The 21,028-nt window shown below is 37.6% G+C and overlaps 1 protein-coding gene across 5 annotated transcripts in view; it reads right to left on the bottom strand.

Moving 5' to 3' along the window:
* Nucleotides 1-21,028, bottom strand: part of pus7 (pseudouridine synthase 7) — a 59,486-nt gene that overhangs the window by 9,350 nt on the left and 29,108 nt on the right. For 4 of the 5 annotated variants that reach the window (XM_043713874.1, XM_043713871.1, XM_043713873.1 and 1 more), the window contains exons 6-14: nt 19,037-19,051; nt 16,812-16,923; nt 15,304-15,381; nt 13,593-13,721; nt 10,471-10,596; nt 4,942-5,003; nt 4,664-4,824; nt 4,111-4,237; nt 3,032-3,133 (exon numbers count right to left, since the gene is read on the bottom strand). In XM_043713874.1, the coding sequence (XP_043569809.1) occupies nt 3,032-3,133; nt 4,111-4,237; nt 4,664-4,824; nt 4,942-5,003; nt 10,471-10,596; nt 13,593-13,721; nt 15,304-15,381; nt 16,812-16,923; nt 19,037-19,051 (912 nt within the window). The remainder of the gene's footprint in view (nt 1-3,031; nt 3,134-4,110; nt 4,238-4,663; nt 4,825-4,941; nt 5,004-10,470; nt 10,597-13,592; nt 13,722-15,303; nt 15,382-16,811; nt 16,924-19,036; nt 19,052-21,028) is intronic. The other variant, XM_043713870.1, reaches the window with a different exon arrangement.

The raw sequence follows: 21,028 nt of genomic DNA, 5'->3' as shown, positions 1-21,028 counted from the left end.
AGATTACATTAGATTAGATTACAGTGTGGAAACAGGCCCTTCGGCCCAACAAGTCCACACCGACCCGCCGAAGCGCAACCAAGTCATACCCCTACATTTACCCCGTACCTAACACTACGGGCAATTTAGTATGGCCAATTCACCTGACCTGCACATCTTTGGACTGTGGGAGGAAACCGGAGCACCCGGAGGAAACCCACGCAGACACGGGGAGAATGTGCAAACTCCACACAGTCAGTCGCCTGAGGCGGGAATTGAACCCAGGTCTCTGGCGCTGTGAGGCAGCAGTGCTAACCACTGTGCCACCGTGCCACCCCTAATACACAGTACTCAGTACAGCACAAGTGCAGACTGCCTTTCTTATCTACAGATTGAATCCCCAATCAGATGGTAACTGGTTCCTAAACTCTTTTGAAGTTGACATAACAAATTTAGCTGTTTGTGGTAAATCCACATGTGGCATGTGGGAATCTTTTAAAGGTAAATTGATTAGAGTTCAGGACCAGCATGTTCGTGTGAAAATGAAAAATAAAGATTCAGGAATTCTGGATGACGAGAAAAAGGAGGTTTACAAAAGGTTTAGGAAACTGAAGACAGACAGAGCCCTCAAAGAATACAAAGATAGCAGAAAAAAACTCAAACAAGGAATTAGGAGGGCAAAAAGGGGACATGAAATGCCTTTGGCAAACAGGATTAAGGAAAGTCCCAAGGTGTTATACATATAAGGAGCAAGAGAGTAGCTTGGGAGGGTTAGTTCCATTCAAGAACAAAGGAGGGAATTTATGGATTAAGCTGGAGAAAGAGGTTGAGCTCCTTAATGAACACTTTAAATCACAAGGAAGGACATGGTTTATGATGAGTCTTGGGAGGGGTATGTTGATATTCTGAGGTATGTCAATATGAGAAAAGGGGGTGGTGTGGAGTGTTTTGAAAAGCATTAAGGTAGATAAGTCTCCAGGACCTGATGGGATCTGTCCCAGAATGCTGAGGGAGGCAATTGAGAAATTGCTGTGGCCTTGTACAAAATCCCTGAATCCTCTTTAGTCACAGGAGATATCCCAGAGGACTGAGACTAACCAATGTTGCTCCTTCTTTTCAGAAGAGCAACAGGGATAATCTGAGAAATTATAGGAGAAGATTCTTAATGGTAGGATTTACTCACATTTGGAAAAATATGGATAGGCAGCATAGCTTTGTGCAGTGAAAGGCATGTCTTACAAACTGGGTTGAGTTTTTTGAGAAAGTGACAAGGATGATTGATGAGGGCAGGGCAGAAGATGTTGTCTAAATAAACTTTTGCAAGGAAAATGACAAGGTCCCTCATGGCAGGTTTTACAAAGGTGAAGTTACATGGGATCCACAGTGAGTTGGTAAAATGGATATACAACTGGATTGGTCATAGACAGAGAGTAGCAGTGGCCGATCAAGCTAACCTGCATACCTTTGGACTATAGGAGGAAACTGAAGCACCGGCGGAAACCCACATAGGCACAGGTAGAACATGCAAACTCCACACAGTCATCCAAAGCTAAACTGAATGCAGATGACACAAGGTTTGGGAAGCTGCAGTTATTGAGGAGGATCCAACAGCATATACAGTGGAACCTCGATTAACCGAACGAGATGGGTAGGCACTATTTCAATCGGATAATCGATTCATTGGCTTTCCTCTGGGGCTCGGAGTTTTTTTTAAGTCTGCTCCCCATTCAGGAGACGAGGCAGCAGTTTACTGCATGTGAGCCCCCGCACACACCCCCCACCGCGCGCACAGCTTTCATCTTTGCCCTCTGTAAGACAATGTTGGAGAGATTATCTGGGAAGGGGGGGGTGATGTTTAGGATACACGCCTGTGCAGAACTCCAGGGAAAGTGTGGGGAGAGAGAGGGCAGGAGGTCAGTCATTTGGATACAAAATATGTGATGTGTTGGAAAGATGCCTTTAATGTAATGTTTCTATCGGGTCCTCAAGATCTCCTTCAGATAACTGATATTCGGATAATCAAGGTTCCTCTGTAGATACGCTGGAGACTTGATTAGAGAAATGGCAGATAGAGTTTAATCTGGTCAAATGCAAAGTGATACATTTTTGGAAGATCTGATTCAGAAGGGAAGTATACAGTAGATGGCAGAACCCTTAGTTTACAGAGGAATCTAGGCATACAGGTCCACAGTTCCCTGAAAATAGTAAATACAAGTGGATAAGGTGGTCAAAAACGAATATGGCATGCTTGCCTTCATTGGTTGGGGCACAGAGTATAAACATTGACAAGTCATGTTACAGCTGTACAGAACTTTAGCTAGGCCATTTTTAGAATATTGTACACAGTTTTGGTTGCCTATGAGCAGAATATAGAGGTTTTGGAGAGGGTGCAAATGATTTACCAGTTGCAGAAAGTCTCAAAGCACACTAGTAGACAACTCAAGCTCACTCCCTAGGGACACCTGGGCATTGACATAACAATAGAAAAGAAGCAGGCAATCAGGGAAAAGTGCCCCCTCCATGTCCGTTGTCTATACATATAAATGGTCACATTTTTCAGGCCTAAGAACAGCCCTTAAGGAGTTCCTCCAACTTGTCTGAATTCCTCTGCACGAGTTGGCCAAAGATCAGGAGTTAAGGGTTGAAGTGCAACCCAAATTCTGAGACAGTCCTTTCAAATACTGAAATAGGGGCTGCAATCTGGCACAACCAGAGTACACATGAAACATGGACTTCTCAAAGAATGTACAGGTAGCCTGGAAGTCAATAAATCATTTTATATGCCATTGCACAGCATTGCTGCAATACCCTCCATGCCAAATCCCTGGTGATGAAAGGGACGACTCCCATATAGAGCACCTCCCACTGAGGATGAACACTCAAGACCAAAAACTCAGAATAAATCAACATCTGAACGTGTATTCTGGTTTGTTAGATCCATGTACTTCAATATATTGTATTATTGGGTTTGCCCTAAATACAACCTTCCTTCAACACTTGGCATGTTATACAAATTCATGTTAACTGAATAAAGCACCTGCTGATAACTTACTTTCATGTTTTGGATACAGAACATCAAATCCAGGCAAGGGCATCACTATGTCATGTATAGTATGTTTCTCCACATCAGAGTCCTCAATTGGAACTGCTGTCACTGAAAATCAACAAAACAGACAGCTTTCGTCAGTCCTAAGCATGTTCTATAATATAATTTTAAATTAACATTTGTAGCAAACAATTTTCACTGATATTATATGTCATGTTCACATTGTTTGAATAAAGCTTTGACATTTTTAGATGAATGTGATTCCTGAATCTACCAGATTGAAAGAAGCAACACAATACAGGAGGTAACTTGAGTGCTTGGAATTCACATATTCATGCAGTATGTATCAATCTTGTATGAGATCCAGTATAAAAGCTGCCAAAGCTGGCTTATGAGCTTAAATTGATGCATTAATAGGGCAGCACAGTGGCACATTGGTTAGCACTGCTGCCTCACAATGCCAGAGATGCAAATTCAATTCCAGCCTTGCGTGACTGTGTGAAGCTTGCACATTCTCCCCGTGTCTAGGTGGGTTTTGGATTGTGCTCCAGTTCCCTCCCGCAGTCCGAAGATTTGCAGGTTAGGTGAATTGGTCATATTAAATTGCTCCGTAGTGTCAAGGGATGTGCAGGCTAGGTTGAGTAGACATGATAAATGTGGGGTTATGGGATAGGGTGGGTCTTGGTGGGATGCTCTTTGGAGAGTCAGTGCAGACTCAATGGGCTGAATGGCCTATTTCTGCACTGCAGGGATTCTAGGATTCTGAGCCCTTTAAGCAGGAAACCAGCTGACTTTACCCTCTCTAGCCTAAGTGCAACTCTAGTCCCAGATTAATGTGTTCAGCTTGTGCTAAAGCATTAAATTCTGTGATGCTGTGTTCACTATCTTATAACAATTAACTGATTCGATGGTATTCTGTGCACATCAAGATTATTTGTACACTCAGTACTTCATCACTAACCTTACAGTACAAATTATACAGTGAGTATTGTTATTCAGTCTCTAATTGTTAATTTTATACAGGTACATGGTTAAGTTTGATAGGTTATAGTACAAATCCAACCAAAAAGGAATATTCAATTTACCTCCTTTCAGTACCAAATCTCCTGGCACAGCTTTAAGTCCATATTCTTCAATCCTTTTGCTCACTATTTTATTCCACACATAGCTCTGATAACTGTGAATGTACATAAGTCGATTGTTTCTTGGAATCTGAAAATAAAGAAATGGTAAATCTAAATGACTTTTTCAAATCCCAAGCATTCAAAACCTAGATAGCCAAAGAATTTCAAAAGACAAAATGCTTTACTTCAAGTTTTTGAGTAGATTCAATTTAAATTGATACCTAAAGTTATTAATAATGAATATATACAATCTCTTCATGTTCACAGGCTTAATTTTCCTAGGTTGTTTTCACTGCAAGTGAAGAGAAGCTTTCAACAATTACATTAAGAACACAACAGATCATGACTATTCCTTCAGAACCTGGATAAAAATTAAATTTATATCAATCCTATTTAAACACAGCAAAATAATTCTTTGAATTTAAGTGGGTGACTAGGACTACATAAAATTTACAGCAGAGAAACTAGCACAACCAATGGTGGTCATGTTGCTTTCAAGTATGAATCAACTTACCATGCCAAATGCTGATGCAATGTTCTTCATTCCATATTTTGCCAGCCCTCGCAGTAACTGTCCTTCTACACACCTTTTCACTGGAAGCTTTTTCAGTGCAGCCTCAGGATCCTTGGTTTTAGCCCATTCTTCTCTACATTTCACAAGATAACCTCTCTCTGCTAAAGCAAGCCAGCAGTTACTTTGAAACATTTTATGAACTTTACAAAACAAATGCAGAAATTTTCTTTATTAAGAAGATATTTGGTATTACTGGATATATATGTAACAATTCCTACCTCCAGGTCGAGGTTTTAGGATTAGATCCACAACTTCACTCCATTTGTTATGCAGAATTGCTCTAAACAATACAACCAGTTATGACAATCAAAACACATGTCCAACAAAACACAGAACAGGTCGTCATCTGCCTGAAAATAATGGCAAATGTAAGAGAAACGGAACAACATATTTTGAATTAATAATTGTAATTTTGTGTAATTTAAACATGTAAATCAGTTTCTTTCCCCCACCCAATTCTCACAGTAATGAAGGATGTTACAAGTGCAATAAAATCAATAATAATGATTGATGGTGCCACCAGTGTTTTTTTTAAATGGAATAGGAATTCAAACAGAACAGAATAAAAGGCCCTGAATCAACACAAACAATGTAGAATGCAACTGCAAATGTGTGGAGTTACTATGTCTACATAAGAAGTAAAAGTCGTCTGAAAACATACAACTCATGCAATCTCAGTGACGGAACCAAATTAGATTCTACACCAGTCTTCATAAATTGATACCAATTTAGATCACTCTCCTGATTTCTTCAAAACTAACACAGGTGAGACATTTGGCTGTCCATTGGATAACAGAATGATAAACACAAGTCTTAACATGTGAAAAGCTTCATGGAGAATTCAGCCAGCTTATTTCAGTCATTCCTATAATTGAGTTACAGGGTGACCTGGACAAGTTAGGTGAGTGGGCAGATGCAGTTTAATGTGGATAAATGTATGGTTATCCACTTCGGTAGCAAGAAATGGAAGGCAGACTACTACCTCAATGGAATCAATTTATGTAAAGGGGCAGTACAGAGAGATCTGGGTGTTCTTGTACACCAGTCAATGAAGGCAAGCATGCAGGTACAGCAGGTAGTGAAGAAGGCTAATAGCATGCTGGCCTTCATAACAAGAGGAATTGAGTATAGAAGCAAACTGTACAGGGCCCTGGTGAGACCACACCTAGAGTACTGTGTGCAGTTCTGGTCTCCAAATTTGAGAAAAGACATTATGGCTATTGAGGGAGTGTTCACGAGGTCAATTCCTGGAATGGCAGCATTACCTTACACTGAAAGACTGAAGCGACTAGGCTTGTATACCCTTGAGTTTCGAAGACTGAGAGGGGATCTGATTGAGACATATAAGATTATGAAACGATTGGACACTCTGGAGGAATGATCAGCCATGATTATATTGAATGGCGGTGCAGGCTCAAAGGGCTGAATGGCCTACTCCTGCACCTATTATCTATTGTCTAACGAGTTGTTAATTAGCTGCATGGATGATTTAAAAGAGGTTCAGTACTGTAATGTGGTTTTAGAGAAAAATATACTGATAACAAAGAACAATACCCTAAAAATACTGGTGAACACAAGTATTTAGGCAAATTCTGAGGTGACAATTAGACCATACAATTGAGGCTGTTGACGTACATAAGTGAGGCACAGCAGCTCCGAGAATCCTGAGTTTTGGTTTTGCAGGAGTAAAGCTCAAGAACACAAATTCAAACATTGCGAATAAAGGCCTCTTAAGGCGCCCCTGCCCATTTAAGGCTGACAAAACTTTGCACTGCATGACGATACAGAAGAGGTGACCTCTACACAATCTACAGTGAAAACAGAACAAACAACTGTTCATCTCAGTAAACAAATAGATGGATGGATTGTAAAGTGAACAATGCAGAAACAGAAGAAAGAAGTGCAACTTAGAGTGCTGAATTCAATGTTAAATTGAGTATAGGAAGAGGAAAAAAAGAGAGACAGACAGCAAGTTTAAAAAATAGTTTTAAATTTAAAACTATCTCCAACAATGATTAAAACCTGAAGGAAGGTAATTTCATTTTTGTAATAGGTAATTTCAATGCCAGAGAGGTTACTGGCATGAATTAATGTTTATCACATCATGAAAAAGGAATTTGGACTGAAATGGACAAGCTCAATATGAAACATGCAAATGCATGAAGTAGACACTATTCAAAACTTTTGAATGGGGAAGGTATAGATGGCACACTGGCTCAATGGTTAGCACTATTGCCTCACAGCACCAGGGATCCACATTCGATTCCAGCCTCAGGCGAATGTCTGCGTGGAGTTTGCACATTCTCCCCATATGTGCGTGGGTTTCTTCTGGGTGCTCCAGTTTTCTCCCACAATCCAAAGATGTGCAGGTTAGGTGAATTGGCAATGCTAAATTGGCCATAGTGTTCAGGACTGTGTAGGTTAGATGCATCAGTCAGGGTAAATGTAGGGGAATGGGTCTGGGTGGGTTAATCTTCGGTTGGTCGGTGTGGACTTGTTGGGCCTACGGGCCTGTTTCCACACTGTCGGGATTCTATATCTATAAATCTGCCCTCACCAGAGGCTCCTAAGGCATTAGCACATAAACAATGAATGTGATAAGCTTCATCATAATTTTGATGGCATTTTTAATGTAATGTTATTAATACACACTGGTGATCAAAGTTTTGATACAGTGCAAAACTACTCTGCAATTCGATGATGAACATCATTCTTGCTGTTGTTATTAATAATCAAATCAACAGGGATTAGAGCTTGTCATTATCTTTGAAAAGCAGTGTATGAAGGGAGTTAGCAACCTCTCATCAGAACTGGTCAGAGAAACAGAATAGTGGCTTATAAAGTGTCTTAAGGATATTAGGTGACTCTTCATCCTGAACAGTGTTTACGTTTAATTATTTGAGGAATAGGGTGGAAACAGAAGATGTGTTGAAGAAAAGGTAGAAGATAAGGGGAGAAAAATGGGTGGAGGTGCTATAGCAAAGAAGGGAAAATTAAATTGGCATATGCTCATCAGGTTTAGTTTCTCAATTATAATGTGAAATATAACATTTCAGTATGAAACTAGTTTCATGCAAAGGGGAATATTTTGGCAGCATTATCATTAATTAAGATTTCAGAGTGATTTAATATTGATAAGGCAAAGGTTCATTAAATAAATCTATAATATTTGCTGCTATATTAAATATAAACAAAGATGAAAAAGTTACTTTCGTTCATTAACATTTTAGGTTCAAACAAAGATTAAGATCTAACATGACTGATTTTGCCTTCGCACCTCAGTCAGCAGCTCAAGCAGTCCACCAGAGATGTGATTACGATCTAGCTTGATCCTATCTTTCAATACTGCAATGAAGTTAATGCTAAATTACCAGAAGTGGCATTTTTGGAATTAGGTCTTACCTAATTATTCAGTTGAGCATATTCCACACCATTATCACTAAAATAAATTCTCTGGTCATTCATTTTACTGTGTTTTGTAAAACCTTACTGGTCACACCTTGGCTGCTACTTCTAGCTACACTTCAGAAGTTTAAGTTGGCATTTTGAGATGCCATAACAGCACATAATTGCTAAATAAATGCAAACTATTTTTGTTCACCTTTATTTTTGGCTATTATGGGCAGAACTGCTTCAAAAACATGCTCATTTAAAGCATATGACAGTCATTCAGGATGAGAGTTTGGTATGTTTAATTGTGAATCATCATTATTTTGAATGGGAACAGGGAAAGTACTATCTGAAACCTATAAACATTGACAGTTTCTGTGCCATCATAGTTCTTTAGATAAATAAGTACAAGCAAAGGCTGTTTGGTCCACTGTATTCACACTAGTCTGACGACACAAATTAAACTTTGCAGTTTTGACCCATAGCCTTGGAGGCTGTAGCATTGCAAGTGAATATCTAAGTACTGCTTCAAATATTATGAGAGATTCTGATTGAACCACCTTATCAGGCACTCTGTTCCAGACTCCCACAACCCTCAGGGTGAAAAACACTGAAACTCACCTCTCCCTTTAGCTCCTTAATTAAGTCTACCTCATTACACATCACCAAATCCAGAATGACCCATTCCCTACTGAGTTCCACCACAAGCTACTCCAAAAGAAAACATCTCATAGACATTTCACGAATTCCTTTTCTGGGATCTGCTATCAACCTGACTTTCCCAGTCCACCTGCATATTGAAATCCCCATAATTATTGTAATAGTGTCTTTCAAAAATGCATTTTCTATCTCCTAATTTATTTTCCACCCCATGTCCTGACAATTGCTAGGTGGCCTGTACACAACTTCCATAACTCTTACTAACGAAGCAACTCCACTCCCTCCTTCGATAGAACACCTATCCTTGGATACTTAATTCCCAGCTCTAATCCCTTTGCAGCCATGTCTCTGTGAAGCCCACAACATCGTACCCACCAATTTCAATCTGCACTATAAGCTCATTTACCTTGTTTTGTATATTGCAGGCATTTAACACCCTCAGTCCTGCAGTGACCCTCTTCTCATAGTCGTCTCCTTTTTTTTGCTCTGCCTGTAATTAGATACCTGGCCCTTTCCATACTCTTTGTACTATTACTTGCTCTGGAAACTTTAAAGCCTAACAATTCTTTCCACACAGCTCAGGCTCTTCAGCCCAGACAGCGTTGTGGTAAATGCCCTCTACTGCAATCACATTATTCTTATATTGTGGTAACCAGAGCCACACATAGTACCCCAGTTATGCCCAAGCCAGTATTTAATATAGTTCAAGCAAATCCTTCTTGCTCTTGCATTCTATGCCTCAGCTACTAAAGGTAAGTAACCCAAATACCTTCTTAACCACCTTATTTACACTACCTGCTATCGTCAGGATTCTGTGGACATGCACATCAAGGTTTTTTTGATCTCCAGTACTTTCCAGGGAACTACCATTAGTAGTGTAATCACTTGTTAGCCCTCCACAAGTGCATTATTTTGAGGTTAAATTCCATTTGTCACTGTTCTACTCATTTGACCGATTTATTGATAGTCCCTGTAGTCATCTTCACTACCACTTCACCAATATTCAAGTCATCTACAAAATTACTCTTACGCATAACCTCTACACTTAAATCCAAATTGTTAATAGACACCGTAAAAAGCAAGGGCCCTAGCAATGAGCCCTGTGGAGCTCCGCTAGATAGAGACTTCCACTCATAGAAATAACCCTTCATCTTCACCCTCTGCTTCCTACTCTTAGCCAATTTTGGTTCCAATATTCAACTTTGCCTTGGATCCCATAGGCTATTACATACTTGTCAGTCTGAAAAGTTTATCATAAAGCAGTTATCCTTAATTTTTATGAGGGGCATGGATAGGATAAATAGACAAAGTCGGGGAGTCCAGAACTAGAGAGCATACGTTTAGGGTGAGGGGGAAAGATATAATAGAGACCTAAGGGGCAACGTTTTCACGCAGAGGGTGGTACGTGTATGGAATGAGCTGCCAGAGGATGTGGTGGAGGCTGGTACAATTGCAACATTTAAGAGGCATTTGGATGGGTATACGAATAGAAGGGTTTGGAGGGATATGGGCCGGGTGCTGGCAGGTGGGACTAGATTGGGTTGGGATATCTGGTCGGCATGGACGGATTGGACCAAAGGGTCTGTTTCCATGCTGTACATCTCTATGACTCTATAATTAACCTCTGCTATATTTCAGAGCAGTGTGCTATATAGCACCATTTCTACAGTATTTAAGAAAAGGAAGATTTAACTTACTTTCCTACTTGATAAGTAGGAACTGCTGTTGTTCCAAATCTCTGCATTCCATAATAGTTTATAAATCCAACATCCCTCAGTGAAGTCATTGCTTGCTCTACCTGTTCACTTGATCCAGTGATATTCCTAATAAATTACAAATAAAATCAATATAACTATTAAAGTTGTCCATGTCAAGTTGCAAAGATTAATGGGTAAAATTTGATTTTGTACAGAGAGGTAAATCATGCTAAAACCAAAATATACCAGTTCTAAACAAATCTTAATGCTTCACTTTGTCCTTTAACTGTTTATTCACAATTTAATACATTACTCAGCTGTTTTTGCTGCCAAATAAACAAAGCCTAATGCTGACTGTGCTTTTTGACTCCTCATTAATAAAGTTCAACTTTCAGACTTCTGAAATGCCATTGTATGCAAGTGTGAGATAAGCAACCATACCTGCAGAAAAACATGAACAATGACACATTTTATATTTCCAATTAAGACAGACTTACAGCGTGACATTTTTATTTTCTGCCTTCAGGGTTGTAGTTTTAACTTGTAGCTAATAAATAAAGTTAATAAGATTATAGTGAAACTATGCGAAAGTGAGGACTACAGATGCTGGAGATTAGAGTCAAGATTAGAGTGGTGCTGGAAATGCACAGCAGGTCAGGCAGCATCCAAGGAGCAGGAAAATCTATGTTTCGGGTAGGAGCCCTTCATCAGGAATGCTCATTCCTGATAAAGGGCTCCTGCCCAAAACATTGATTCTTCTGCTCCTCGGATGCTGCCTGACCTGCTGTGCATTTCCAGCACCACCCTAATCTTGACTATAGCGAAACTACGCCTATCTGAATACTGTACAAAAATAATAAGAACTTTGATACAAGATTATTTGTGGGTTTAAAGTGGATATCCATACATTGTTATCGATCATTCTATTTAAATGGTAATGTAATTTCATTTGCAATCGTAATTTAATCTAAACTCAGTGAATTTTCTCTTTCGTAATTTAATGCTCTCAGAGATATACATAAATGCAGCACTGGCTCCATGAGAGAAGTTTGAGATGGATCTGACAAATAGCCATATAAAGGGAGATCTCCACCTGACAACTGTCACAAAAGTAGGCAGCAAGGCGAAACTACATTACCATCATCTCGTGACAAGTTAACAAGATATATCCTATTTTTTGAACTTCAACACAGGTAGGTGGCATATTGCACAACTTAGAACAAGTCATTATAATGAAGCAGACTTGCAGAACTCATAAGTTTTGAGACAACATTTAGCTTTAAATGTTGCCTGGAAGCAGCATAAGTGAACCTATGCTGTTATATCCAGAGCATTAGCCTTTGAAATACGATGTTTCCAATTAGTGGAATCATTATTAAACAGGGGAATGTGTCCAGGGTGCAATGAGAAGGATATTAGCAATGTACTCACATAAATTATGTTTAATTGTCTTTCTCATACTGTTCAGGAAGAGATCATGTTGTCTGCTCTCCCCTTCGCAGTTCCATTTTGTTTAAATTTAGGTGCCGAAAAGGTTCTCTCGTGAAACACCAATACAATAAACACCAAGTAATATTTCTACAGAGAGCTAACCTGTTTCATTCATAGTTATTGATTAGAAATGCCATTGAGAACTCCGCTCCAGATAACTCCAACTCCTCAAACAGATGGCAATCAAAGCAACAACAATATGATTGTTGAGAGACAATATTGGACAATTACTAGAAGTCACTAGCCAAGAAAGTGATGTGAATGGGAGCACTATTGAGAAAAGTATTAAGAAAACCAGGATGTAATAAAGTGGGTAAGAGTAATTATCTTACAAAAGTGAGAATAATACAATAGCTTAATGTTAGGCTTACCATGGAAATAAAAATGTCTAATAGATACATTCAACTTTACAATGGTAGATTTTAAAGCAATACGCTGAAGAAAATTGAATAAATAGTGCTATTAAAAGACAGCAAATGTAATACACTTTTCAGATGCCATACATAGAGTTTGGAACAAGTTTCTACTAATAGAGTGGAAGGGGTCAAGAAATTCATAAACCAAACCAACTATGAAGCACTCTGGATTAACTGAGTAATGTCAGAAATGACATTTATCGTAAATAAATGTAATAAGATTAGGGAAGAGAAGTAAAACAGGGAATGCAATGAAGTGAATGTGTAGGCCTTACGGCAGAACACAGGATGGATTATTCACATAAGAAATGATGGATTATTCACATAAACTAATAGTGCAATGTGAAGACATAGTAAAGAAAGCCGAGCAAATTGAGCAAATTCCAGAAGCTGGTAACGAGTCTAACGAATCTACAGGAATGGTCACATCTAGGACACAGTAGAATTCTGGTCATGTTACACAGCAAGGATTACAGAATTAAAATTTTGAATAGAAGGATATTCAGAGCAGAGTTGGTACAGAAAAGGGAAAGCAAATTGAAGTCTAGCCAGGGTAGCTGAGTAGCATGAGATAATGGACTCTACAGGGGAATAATGTACATCAATTGTATAAATGCTCAGGAACATTCCAAAATCAAAGGCACTACAAAAATCTGGTCTGGACAGACAGTTTAAAATTTTGTGTCACTTGATGTGATATTAATTATAAGACAAAGAAATCTCATAAATTTGGATTCCAAACAAATTTAGTGCTAAGTTCCATGACAACTATTTTACACAAATGGTAATGAATATATGGAAGCAACTGCCAGAGAATGCAGTTATTTTGGAAACATTTAATAAGGAATCAGTTGAGGTCTTGTGGGAGTGAGTAATTAAAAAGCATTAGTTTCTGGTATCAGCCAAATGGATTGTAGTATTTTCCTATCCTATTTACACCCAGCTTTCTATTTAAGTTTCCTTGTTTCTCTGCTGCTAATCTGTACCACAATCATGTGAATAATTCATAGCCAGATCTTTATTTGTAGAATAAAGCGATGTGACAATAAAGGGAATAAAAAGTGAAGCAATCTATAAGAGATTAACTATTAACATGCATAACATTTGAAATGGGAATGGTTTCCATGATACACAGTTCATTTTTCAAGAATATAACAAACATTAACGTACAAATTACAAATTAAATAGATTTTTCTTATTCCTTAAGACCCTTACCTCAGAACAACTGTAAAATGATTTCCTTGCAACTCACCCAACTTCAGGGGATATTTTTTATAACTGAAATTCCCTAGCTTGAAGTTCATTAAACATTTGTTAAGATGAGAAAGTCTCTCTGCTGTGATTCTGTGAAGAAATTCAAGCATATCACATTTGCATGACATTGGAAATTAATTCATTCTTGTCAGACTACATGATACCTCCTAAAACAAAGTTCAGGCTATAAAACTTGTGATTTCCATATAATTGAAATGACATCAGTTTGAAAATATGCAGGTCACAAATGTGGACTTGAACAAGTATCTAAAATGAAGACGCATTAATTCACACAACTGACCTCCTCAATGAAACATTTTATTCCCTTGGCTAGTAACCAATGAGGAGTAAATTTCTTCACCCACAGAATGGTAGGTCTGTGAAGGTTTAGTGATTGAGGCCAAAAGCTTTCAAGGAGTATCATATAATTCTTCACGTTAAAGGCATCAAAGGGTATGGGGAGAAAGCAGGGAAGTAAGTTGGATGATCAGCCATGATCATATTGAAACATGGAGCATGCTTGAAGGGCTAAAAGGCCTACTCCTGCTCCTATTTTCTATATTTATATGATTGTATGTAATCCACCAGTGTAAGTTGGAATCAACAATGCAAGGTGCTGAAAACAATTATAGGTGCTGTTAGCATGAATCAATGGTTGTGGTCCCTGATCCCATTAATAGAATTTAAACATAGCTGTTGAAGGCAACAAAATGGCCTGATGCAACCAGCACTGGCAGCTCAAAAGGTCATACATTAAATATTTCAAAAAGAATCAGTCCAATTTAATTGCAATACCTAGAATAAAGTGTAACTATACCATGGAAAATTTCTAAAAAGCAAACACTTTCAAGGTTTGGACAAAACAGCTTGTTACAAGTGCGTATCTAATCAGATATGCTGCTAGACTTGTTATGGACCAGGCCAGACTCCCTCAAAACATTTTTAAGAAGTTAGCCCAGATCCTAACTTTATATTTTCTTTGAGGCAAATGTAGGGTGGATATTCCAGGAATGATGCAGCTGGTCAAACCACTCAGCTTATAAAAAACACAATTTATTTAAACATTACGGATGAAATACGAACAAAAAAAAACAGAATTTAGAAAATCTTAACTTATTTGATAACCCAACCGACACAATATCGCAACTTAGTGAAGCTGTTCCAATCCCTGCAACATCCCATAAACACACCCCTTGGCAAAAGGTAAATTCAAACACAAGTTCTTACAGGCAGGTGTTTTCAGAGACAAAGTTCAAGCAAGACCTTTGTTGAAACATGGCACCTCTTTTCACTGTAGCTGCTTCTCTGAGTCCCCAGCAATTTTCTGACTTTTTGCTAAAACTAAACCAAACTTTTATATTCTGAACGGGGAGAACTGGCCACTTCCCTGCCGTTGTTCAAAGTAACCAATATCAGACAAATCGGCATCTCTGCCTTTACGAACCCTCTTGAAAAAAACTAAGGAAAACATAATTTTGTTAAAAGGGTCAGCATTGTCATATATCACTTGATCATTCTATGTAAAATCATAATTTCTGCCACATCAAAGTTTGGTTCACTATTTGTGGGTCTGTAAATTCTTCTCTCTACTGCCTTGACAGTCCAGAAAGGGTGAAGAATATATCAGAAAAATGATTCAGTGAGTACACACCACTTGTTTGGCAATACTTACTTTACAACTGCAATTTCTTGTACTGTTATAGCTCTCTTATCTTTGGTTCCCATGTAAGAAAATATATTTGGTTTTACTCTGCAGAAACATTAAACAGAAAAATACTTTAGATAGATAAACATGAACACTTAAAAGCATACAATATATTTTGAAAAAGGTGCCAAGCCTCGTAAATGCATAATTCTGGTCTGAAAGCCAACAGTTGAGGTTTGAGCTTGAGTTAAATACAGTAGAACTGAGAGACAACAAAACATGGAAAAGAATTAGTTCATAACTTCTAAACATGACTCCATAATGTTGCAGAAATCTACGTAAGCAGCACTGCAGTTAGAAATGGTAATCAAGTTAGGCAATGACCCATTGAAAAAACAGCAAGAGAATGAACTGACGAGTTATTTCAACAACTAAAGGAGCATTTCAAGGGAAGATAATGGCCTAATAATCTAAGAACTTAGGTATTGTTCTGGGGTCCTGGGTTCAACATCACAGCAGATAGCAGAATTTGAATTAAATAAAAAAAATTGGATTTACAAGTCTAAAGATGACCATGAAATCACTGTCGATTGTCATAAAAACCGATCTCATTCACTAGTGTCCTTTAGATAAAGAGGCTGTTGTCCTTACCTGATCTGGCTTACATGTGACTCCACAGAAATGGGGCTCACTCTTAGCTATTTTCTGAAATGGCCTAGAAAGCTATTCAGTTGTATCCAAGGAAAACTAGAGATGGGCAATAACTGCCGGCCCAGTTTGCAAAGCCCCCACAACCCACGAGTGATTTTAAAAACTCCAAAATTGATCAGATTAGTTACAGAGGAGAAAGTGAGGTCTGCAGATGCTGGAGATCAGAGCTGGAAATGTGTTGCTGGAAAAGCGCAGCAGGTCAGGCAGCATCCAGGGAACAGGAGAATAAACGTTTCGGGCATAAGCCCTTCTTCAGGAGTTGAAGAAGGGCTTATGCCCGAAACGTTGATTCTCCTGTTCCCTGGATGCTGCCTGACCTGCTGCGCTTTTCCAGCAACACATTCCCAGCTCAGATTATTTACAGTGCTTGCAATCAAACGCTGAAGTTGCACGTTATCAAAATAATTACTTAACCAATGCATTTTACTGAACTTTCCATGGTAGCCTTGGAAAGGCTTTCCAAAATAGTCAAACTTATCATACTGCCTGCAGGTGTACCACATAAACACATTGCCAGAGCATCAACACCAGTTGCCTCCTCCTCTCCTTTCCCTCCAGTCTTTATCTGCTTCCAGTCCACAGCTTAAATCTTTTCCCCATCCATCATATTTCACATTCCTCCCTCACATTCCTATTGTACATATTCTGTGTGACCTCAAAATAATGCAACTTGATGCAACTCCCCAATATAAAATAATGATCCACCAATGTGTATCAATGTGCGTGTATTTAATTGATCTTTATTTAGATAAACTGTAAACTAGAACAGTCATATCTTTCTGTAATACATAGTAACATTTGGTGTAAAAGAGATGTAAACATACCTTAGAAATTTAGACAATACATTAATTGCATCCATTGTGTCCTTGTTTTCTTTATAGAGCACAAAGTGGCAGTAGGTCCCCCTGTTTTTGGGCCACGAATGCTTTCTGGGATCTTTGAAAATAAAACAATTCAGTAAGCAAAAAAGATGTTACAACAAATCTTCTTCCCTTCAGCCAAAACTTCCTCCATGAATAGAGTGCATGTCAATTTAAAAACAATAATTAGTGCATAAAGAAGAAAAACAGAACCTGATTAATTTCTCAAATTCAATTTGCGATCTATAACTAAAAATATCCACGATAAGCAGCCACTGGATTTAAAGAGAATTTATTATACTATGATCTGTTCTAGTTTCCTATGAAAATGATAAATCCATAGCGCTGCACATCTGTCAGGGAATTAAAGTACAGCAATGGAAAGAGTGCATTCAGTTCATTGAGCTTGAGCCAGCTTTTTGATACATCAAATTAACAGACAAGCACCCCTGCTTTTATTACCCTTTAAATGTTTTCCTCCTATTCTTCTCCTTCTACTCAGTCTTATAGTTAGTAAGAAGGACTGAAGTAAAATTTGTCTGTATCTTTCATGAGAGCTATCATTAAAATTCTTAAATCTATATATCACTTCAAAAAGATTTCCAAATGAATAGAAAATAAATTGTAAAAAGTACTTACTGCAGTATTAAATCTTAAATAACTAATGTGTGCGAATAAATGGAAAGTTATAATATGTCATGGCATATAAGATTTCAATTTTGTTTAACAAGAATTGTTCACACTGTTTGTTCATACTCACTAGCATATTTTTACCAGAACAAACCACTTAATGATGAAACGTCCTACAGTTCATCAGAACTTTGTCTGAATCACTGTTCTTGAACATTTTGCTACATAAAGATGCTATATAAATTAAAGACGTATGATGCCAGTTTCTTTGTCATGCTATCCCCTCTTAAGTCAGTTGACTATATCTTGGAGTCAGAACATAATTGATTCAAATCCCACTCCACAATGTCAGCTGACACTCCAGTGAATGTTGTATTGTCAGAAGTATCATTCTTTGCAAGAGGTGTTAAAGCGACGCTTCAGCTCCCCATTTCAGTGCTGCAAGTGTTTTTCCTTCGGGCATAAAATTCCTTCCTCAATCACTAACACAAACAAAGGAATGTCCTTCATCTCATTGCTTGAGGGAATTTGTTATCACCAAAAGAGCTTCTGTGTAATTTAAATTAACACAATAAATTGCTATAACATTCTTGTTTTCTAAAAAAAAATCAGTTTTAATACGCGTAGTTTTAAGTACAAACTATATTTGAACATGGGACTCCATACAATTTTCTAAAGCTTTTATATGCAACAAAAAAATTGGAGGTTAAAATTTACTAACCTATCGTCATTAAAAACCTGACCATTTATACTCAGTTTAAGCCAATGTTCTTTTTCCATTTAAAGATAAAAGGCGATTTAAACTATCAATTTAATCTTTTTATTGGAATTCATTTGAGATAAAGAGGGTTAGATTTTCAACTCACAATTCAGAAGAAAACCGTTAAGAAAATTACTAAGTACAATGTGGTTGAAGATACTGGTCACTCATATTGAAGCATAGAACTGGCTTTGCGTTCCTTAATAATAGATTGTAATTTAACTCAACAACGCAGCAAACATTTAGCAAGTTCAGTTCAGCAGTTTTCAAATTAGTGTCATATTACCTTCCTTATGACAAACAGGAGCCATACCTTAGCAACCAAACATTACATTTAAGTCAGGCCAACAAACCTTAGGACAGACGTTTCTAAGTAACATTAGATCAAACCATAATACAGAGGAACTTTGATTATCCAGCATTCAATTAACCGAATTTCGGATTATCCAAACAAGATTGCAAGGTCCTGCTGCTTGGCTAACTATGTCATCCGGCATTCGATTAACTGAACAAAATACTCCCCGCCCATGTCCTTCAGATAATCAAGGTTTCTCTGTAATGGGCAATACACTGAGGTTTCTGTAATGCAATCAATTACAAATTCAGTCAACAGCCATCTTTTAACAAGTTTATCTGTAAAGTTTTGATTATTTATATGGTAATTTCTAGAACATTTTAAAAAATTGGTCAACCATATAACGTAGTGCTCTTAATTTACAGCTTCAGAGAATAATCTTCACTTTGGCAAGCTGTATATAATGGTTGACATTTCTTTTCAGTGGAATGAAATATATCTTACCTGCTGCTTTGACCTCTGTCCAACCATTGAAAAGCATAAGAAGTATAAACAGAGCATTATTTAATTTGTAGAACGATATGCCAGTGTGGGTGTATTGCAAGTGGCCATGCAGGAGCTGCAGCTATGAATGGGTAAAATATGCGAAGTACGGAGGTCATCAAGCAGTCTAAATAATACTGTTCTGACCCTCACCCAAATTAGCTGTAAGTTTGTAATATCATTCAGTTCGCGATCTCCCACACATGCACATCAGACTACTACTGATTTGCAGTTTAATTCACTTTCAAAAGATTTTCAAATCAAAAATGCAAAAGTATGTAATGAATGGACGACAATTATTGTTTGAGTATACAAGATCAAAGATATTGACGTAACTTGCCCTCTGTCGATTCACCATTTTCTCAGCTATATGCAATCACTTTGCACAATTGAAAGATTCATGGAAAATATTGTTGGTAGGTCTTAGGAAAAATTCTCATTCTGTATTAAATAGTTTTTTTCTCCAAATGAAACAAAAATAAAAAAAAGTTTAATTCTCTTCCTCAAAATAATAAATCTCCAGTCTTGATTGAAGCCCAATACAATTATCTTGCTTGCTTAAAAATGAGCAACTGATTCAGATGATTCATGTTTTCTTCCCTTTTAAAAATGAAAAGAAAATCATTTCTCCAAAGAACATGCTCCTTTTGTGATTCAAATGCAAGCACAGTTTATCTTTAAATCATGTCTAATAGATTTAGACTTGGACAATACATATTCGTTACAGTAAGCCATCACTGGCTTTTTAAAAAAGCAGTCCGGTTTGTCCTATTCCCTTGCTCTTTCCCGATATCCCTTCACTGCCTTTCTGTTTCTTGTAATTTTTTGATTCCCTTTTAAAGGCTACCAAATAATCTGTTTTAACAACATCATTTGGCAGTGCAAATCCTAACCACATTTTACATAAGAAGTTCCCATTATGCCTGACTCTTTTGCCAATTAGTTCAAACCTGTATCTTCTGCTTATTGATCCTTCAAATCATTAAAAACAGTCTCTCGCTCTCTCTTCTTCCTTCTCTGCTTTTAAGTAGGTATTACATTCTATCCATACATCAGTTTGAGGGATTATTTAATGGGAACTATTTTAAGTAGGTGAACACAGCAATAACTCCACTTTGTTAATCTCTTTATCACATGCTTCTCTTGCTGGCAATATTTAATTTGAATTTTGAGCATATATTCTGGACAGACACTTCAGTGTAAGGAAGAGTCATAATCTCAATGCCAATTTTCAAATTCCAAAGTTAACTAATTTAGTCCAATGTTCACATCCAAAAGCAATCCTATTAGTTAGTTCTTCCTCAGAACAGCTAATAACTGACAAAGCAAGGAGGCTGTCCGTCCCTGCCTCAATTCTATTTTCTATTCACCAAAGGCTACCATAAGAAGTCACAGAGCTATTCACACATTTGTTTTTGTTTCCCACTTGGTTAATTTTGCTATGAGATTCCATAGGTATTTGACTATTCAAATATACTTCAAATCCATTGCTGGGAGATCACCTAACCATGATAGGACATAAGACTATGCTCAATTCTGATATTATTCAGTGTAGAGATGAGCAGTTACAGGCTGTGGAGGTCATTGTCTACAAATTAACAGTAGAAATCCTTCAAGTTTATTCCATTCTGAATCAGGGATCCTGTAGCTATTCAATGATCTTGATTGTAAATATTAAAGCAAATTAAATTCGAAGGGTTCCTACTGTTGCTTGGTATATCAGTAACTTTTGCCACAAAGGAGGATGAGGACGGATTAGCCAACTATAGTCTGAAAGCTTGCCAAGACACTCTCACTAAGAATGGCTATATGGTCAACTGCTCACATGTTCAGAAACATCTCCTGCAAATTACAAAGCTTTCAGAACAAAAGGAAAATAAAGAAACCTTGTAAGGGCATAGGCCTTTTTCTTTATGTTAATATTATTTTATATTAGTTAATACTATATACACA

Source organism: Chiloscyllium plagiosum, chromosome 23 (assembly GCF_004010195.1).
Source record: "Chiloscyllium plagiosum isolate BGI_BamShark_2017 chromosome 23, ASM401019v2, whole genome shotgun sequence".
Taxonomy (NCBI): Eukaryota; Metazoa; Chordata; class Chondrichthyes; order Orectolobiformes; family Hemiscylliidae; genus Chiloscyllium; species Chiloscyllium plagiosum.
The sequence above is the reverse complement of the archived record's forward strand: the minus strand, read 5'-3'. Positions and strand labels throughout refer to the sequence as shown.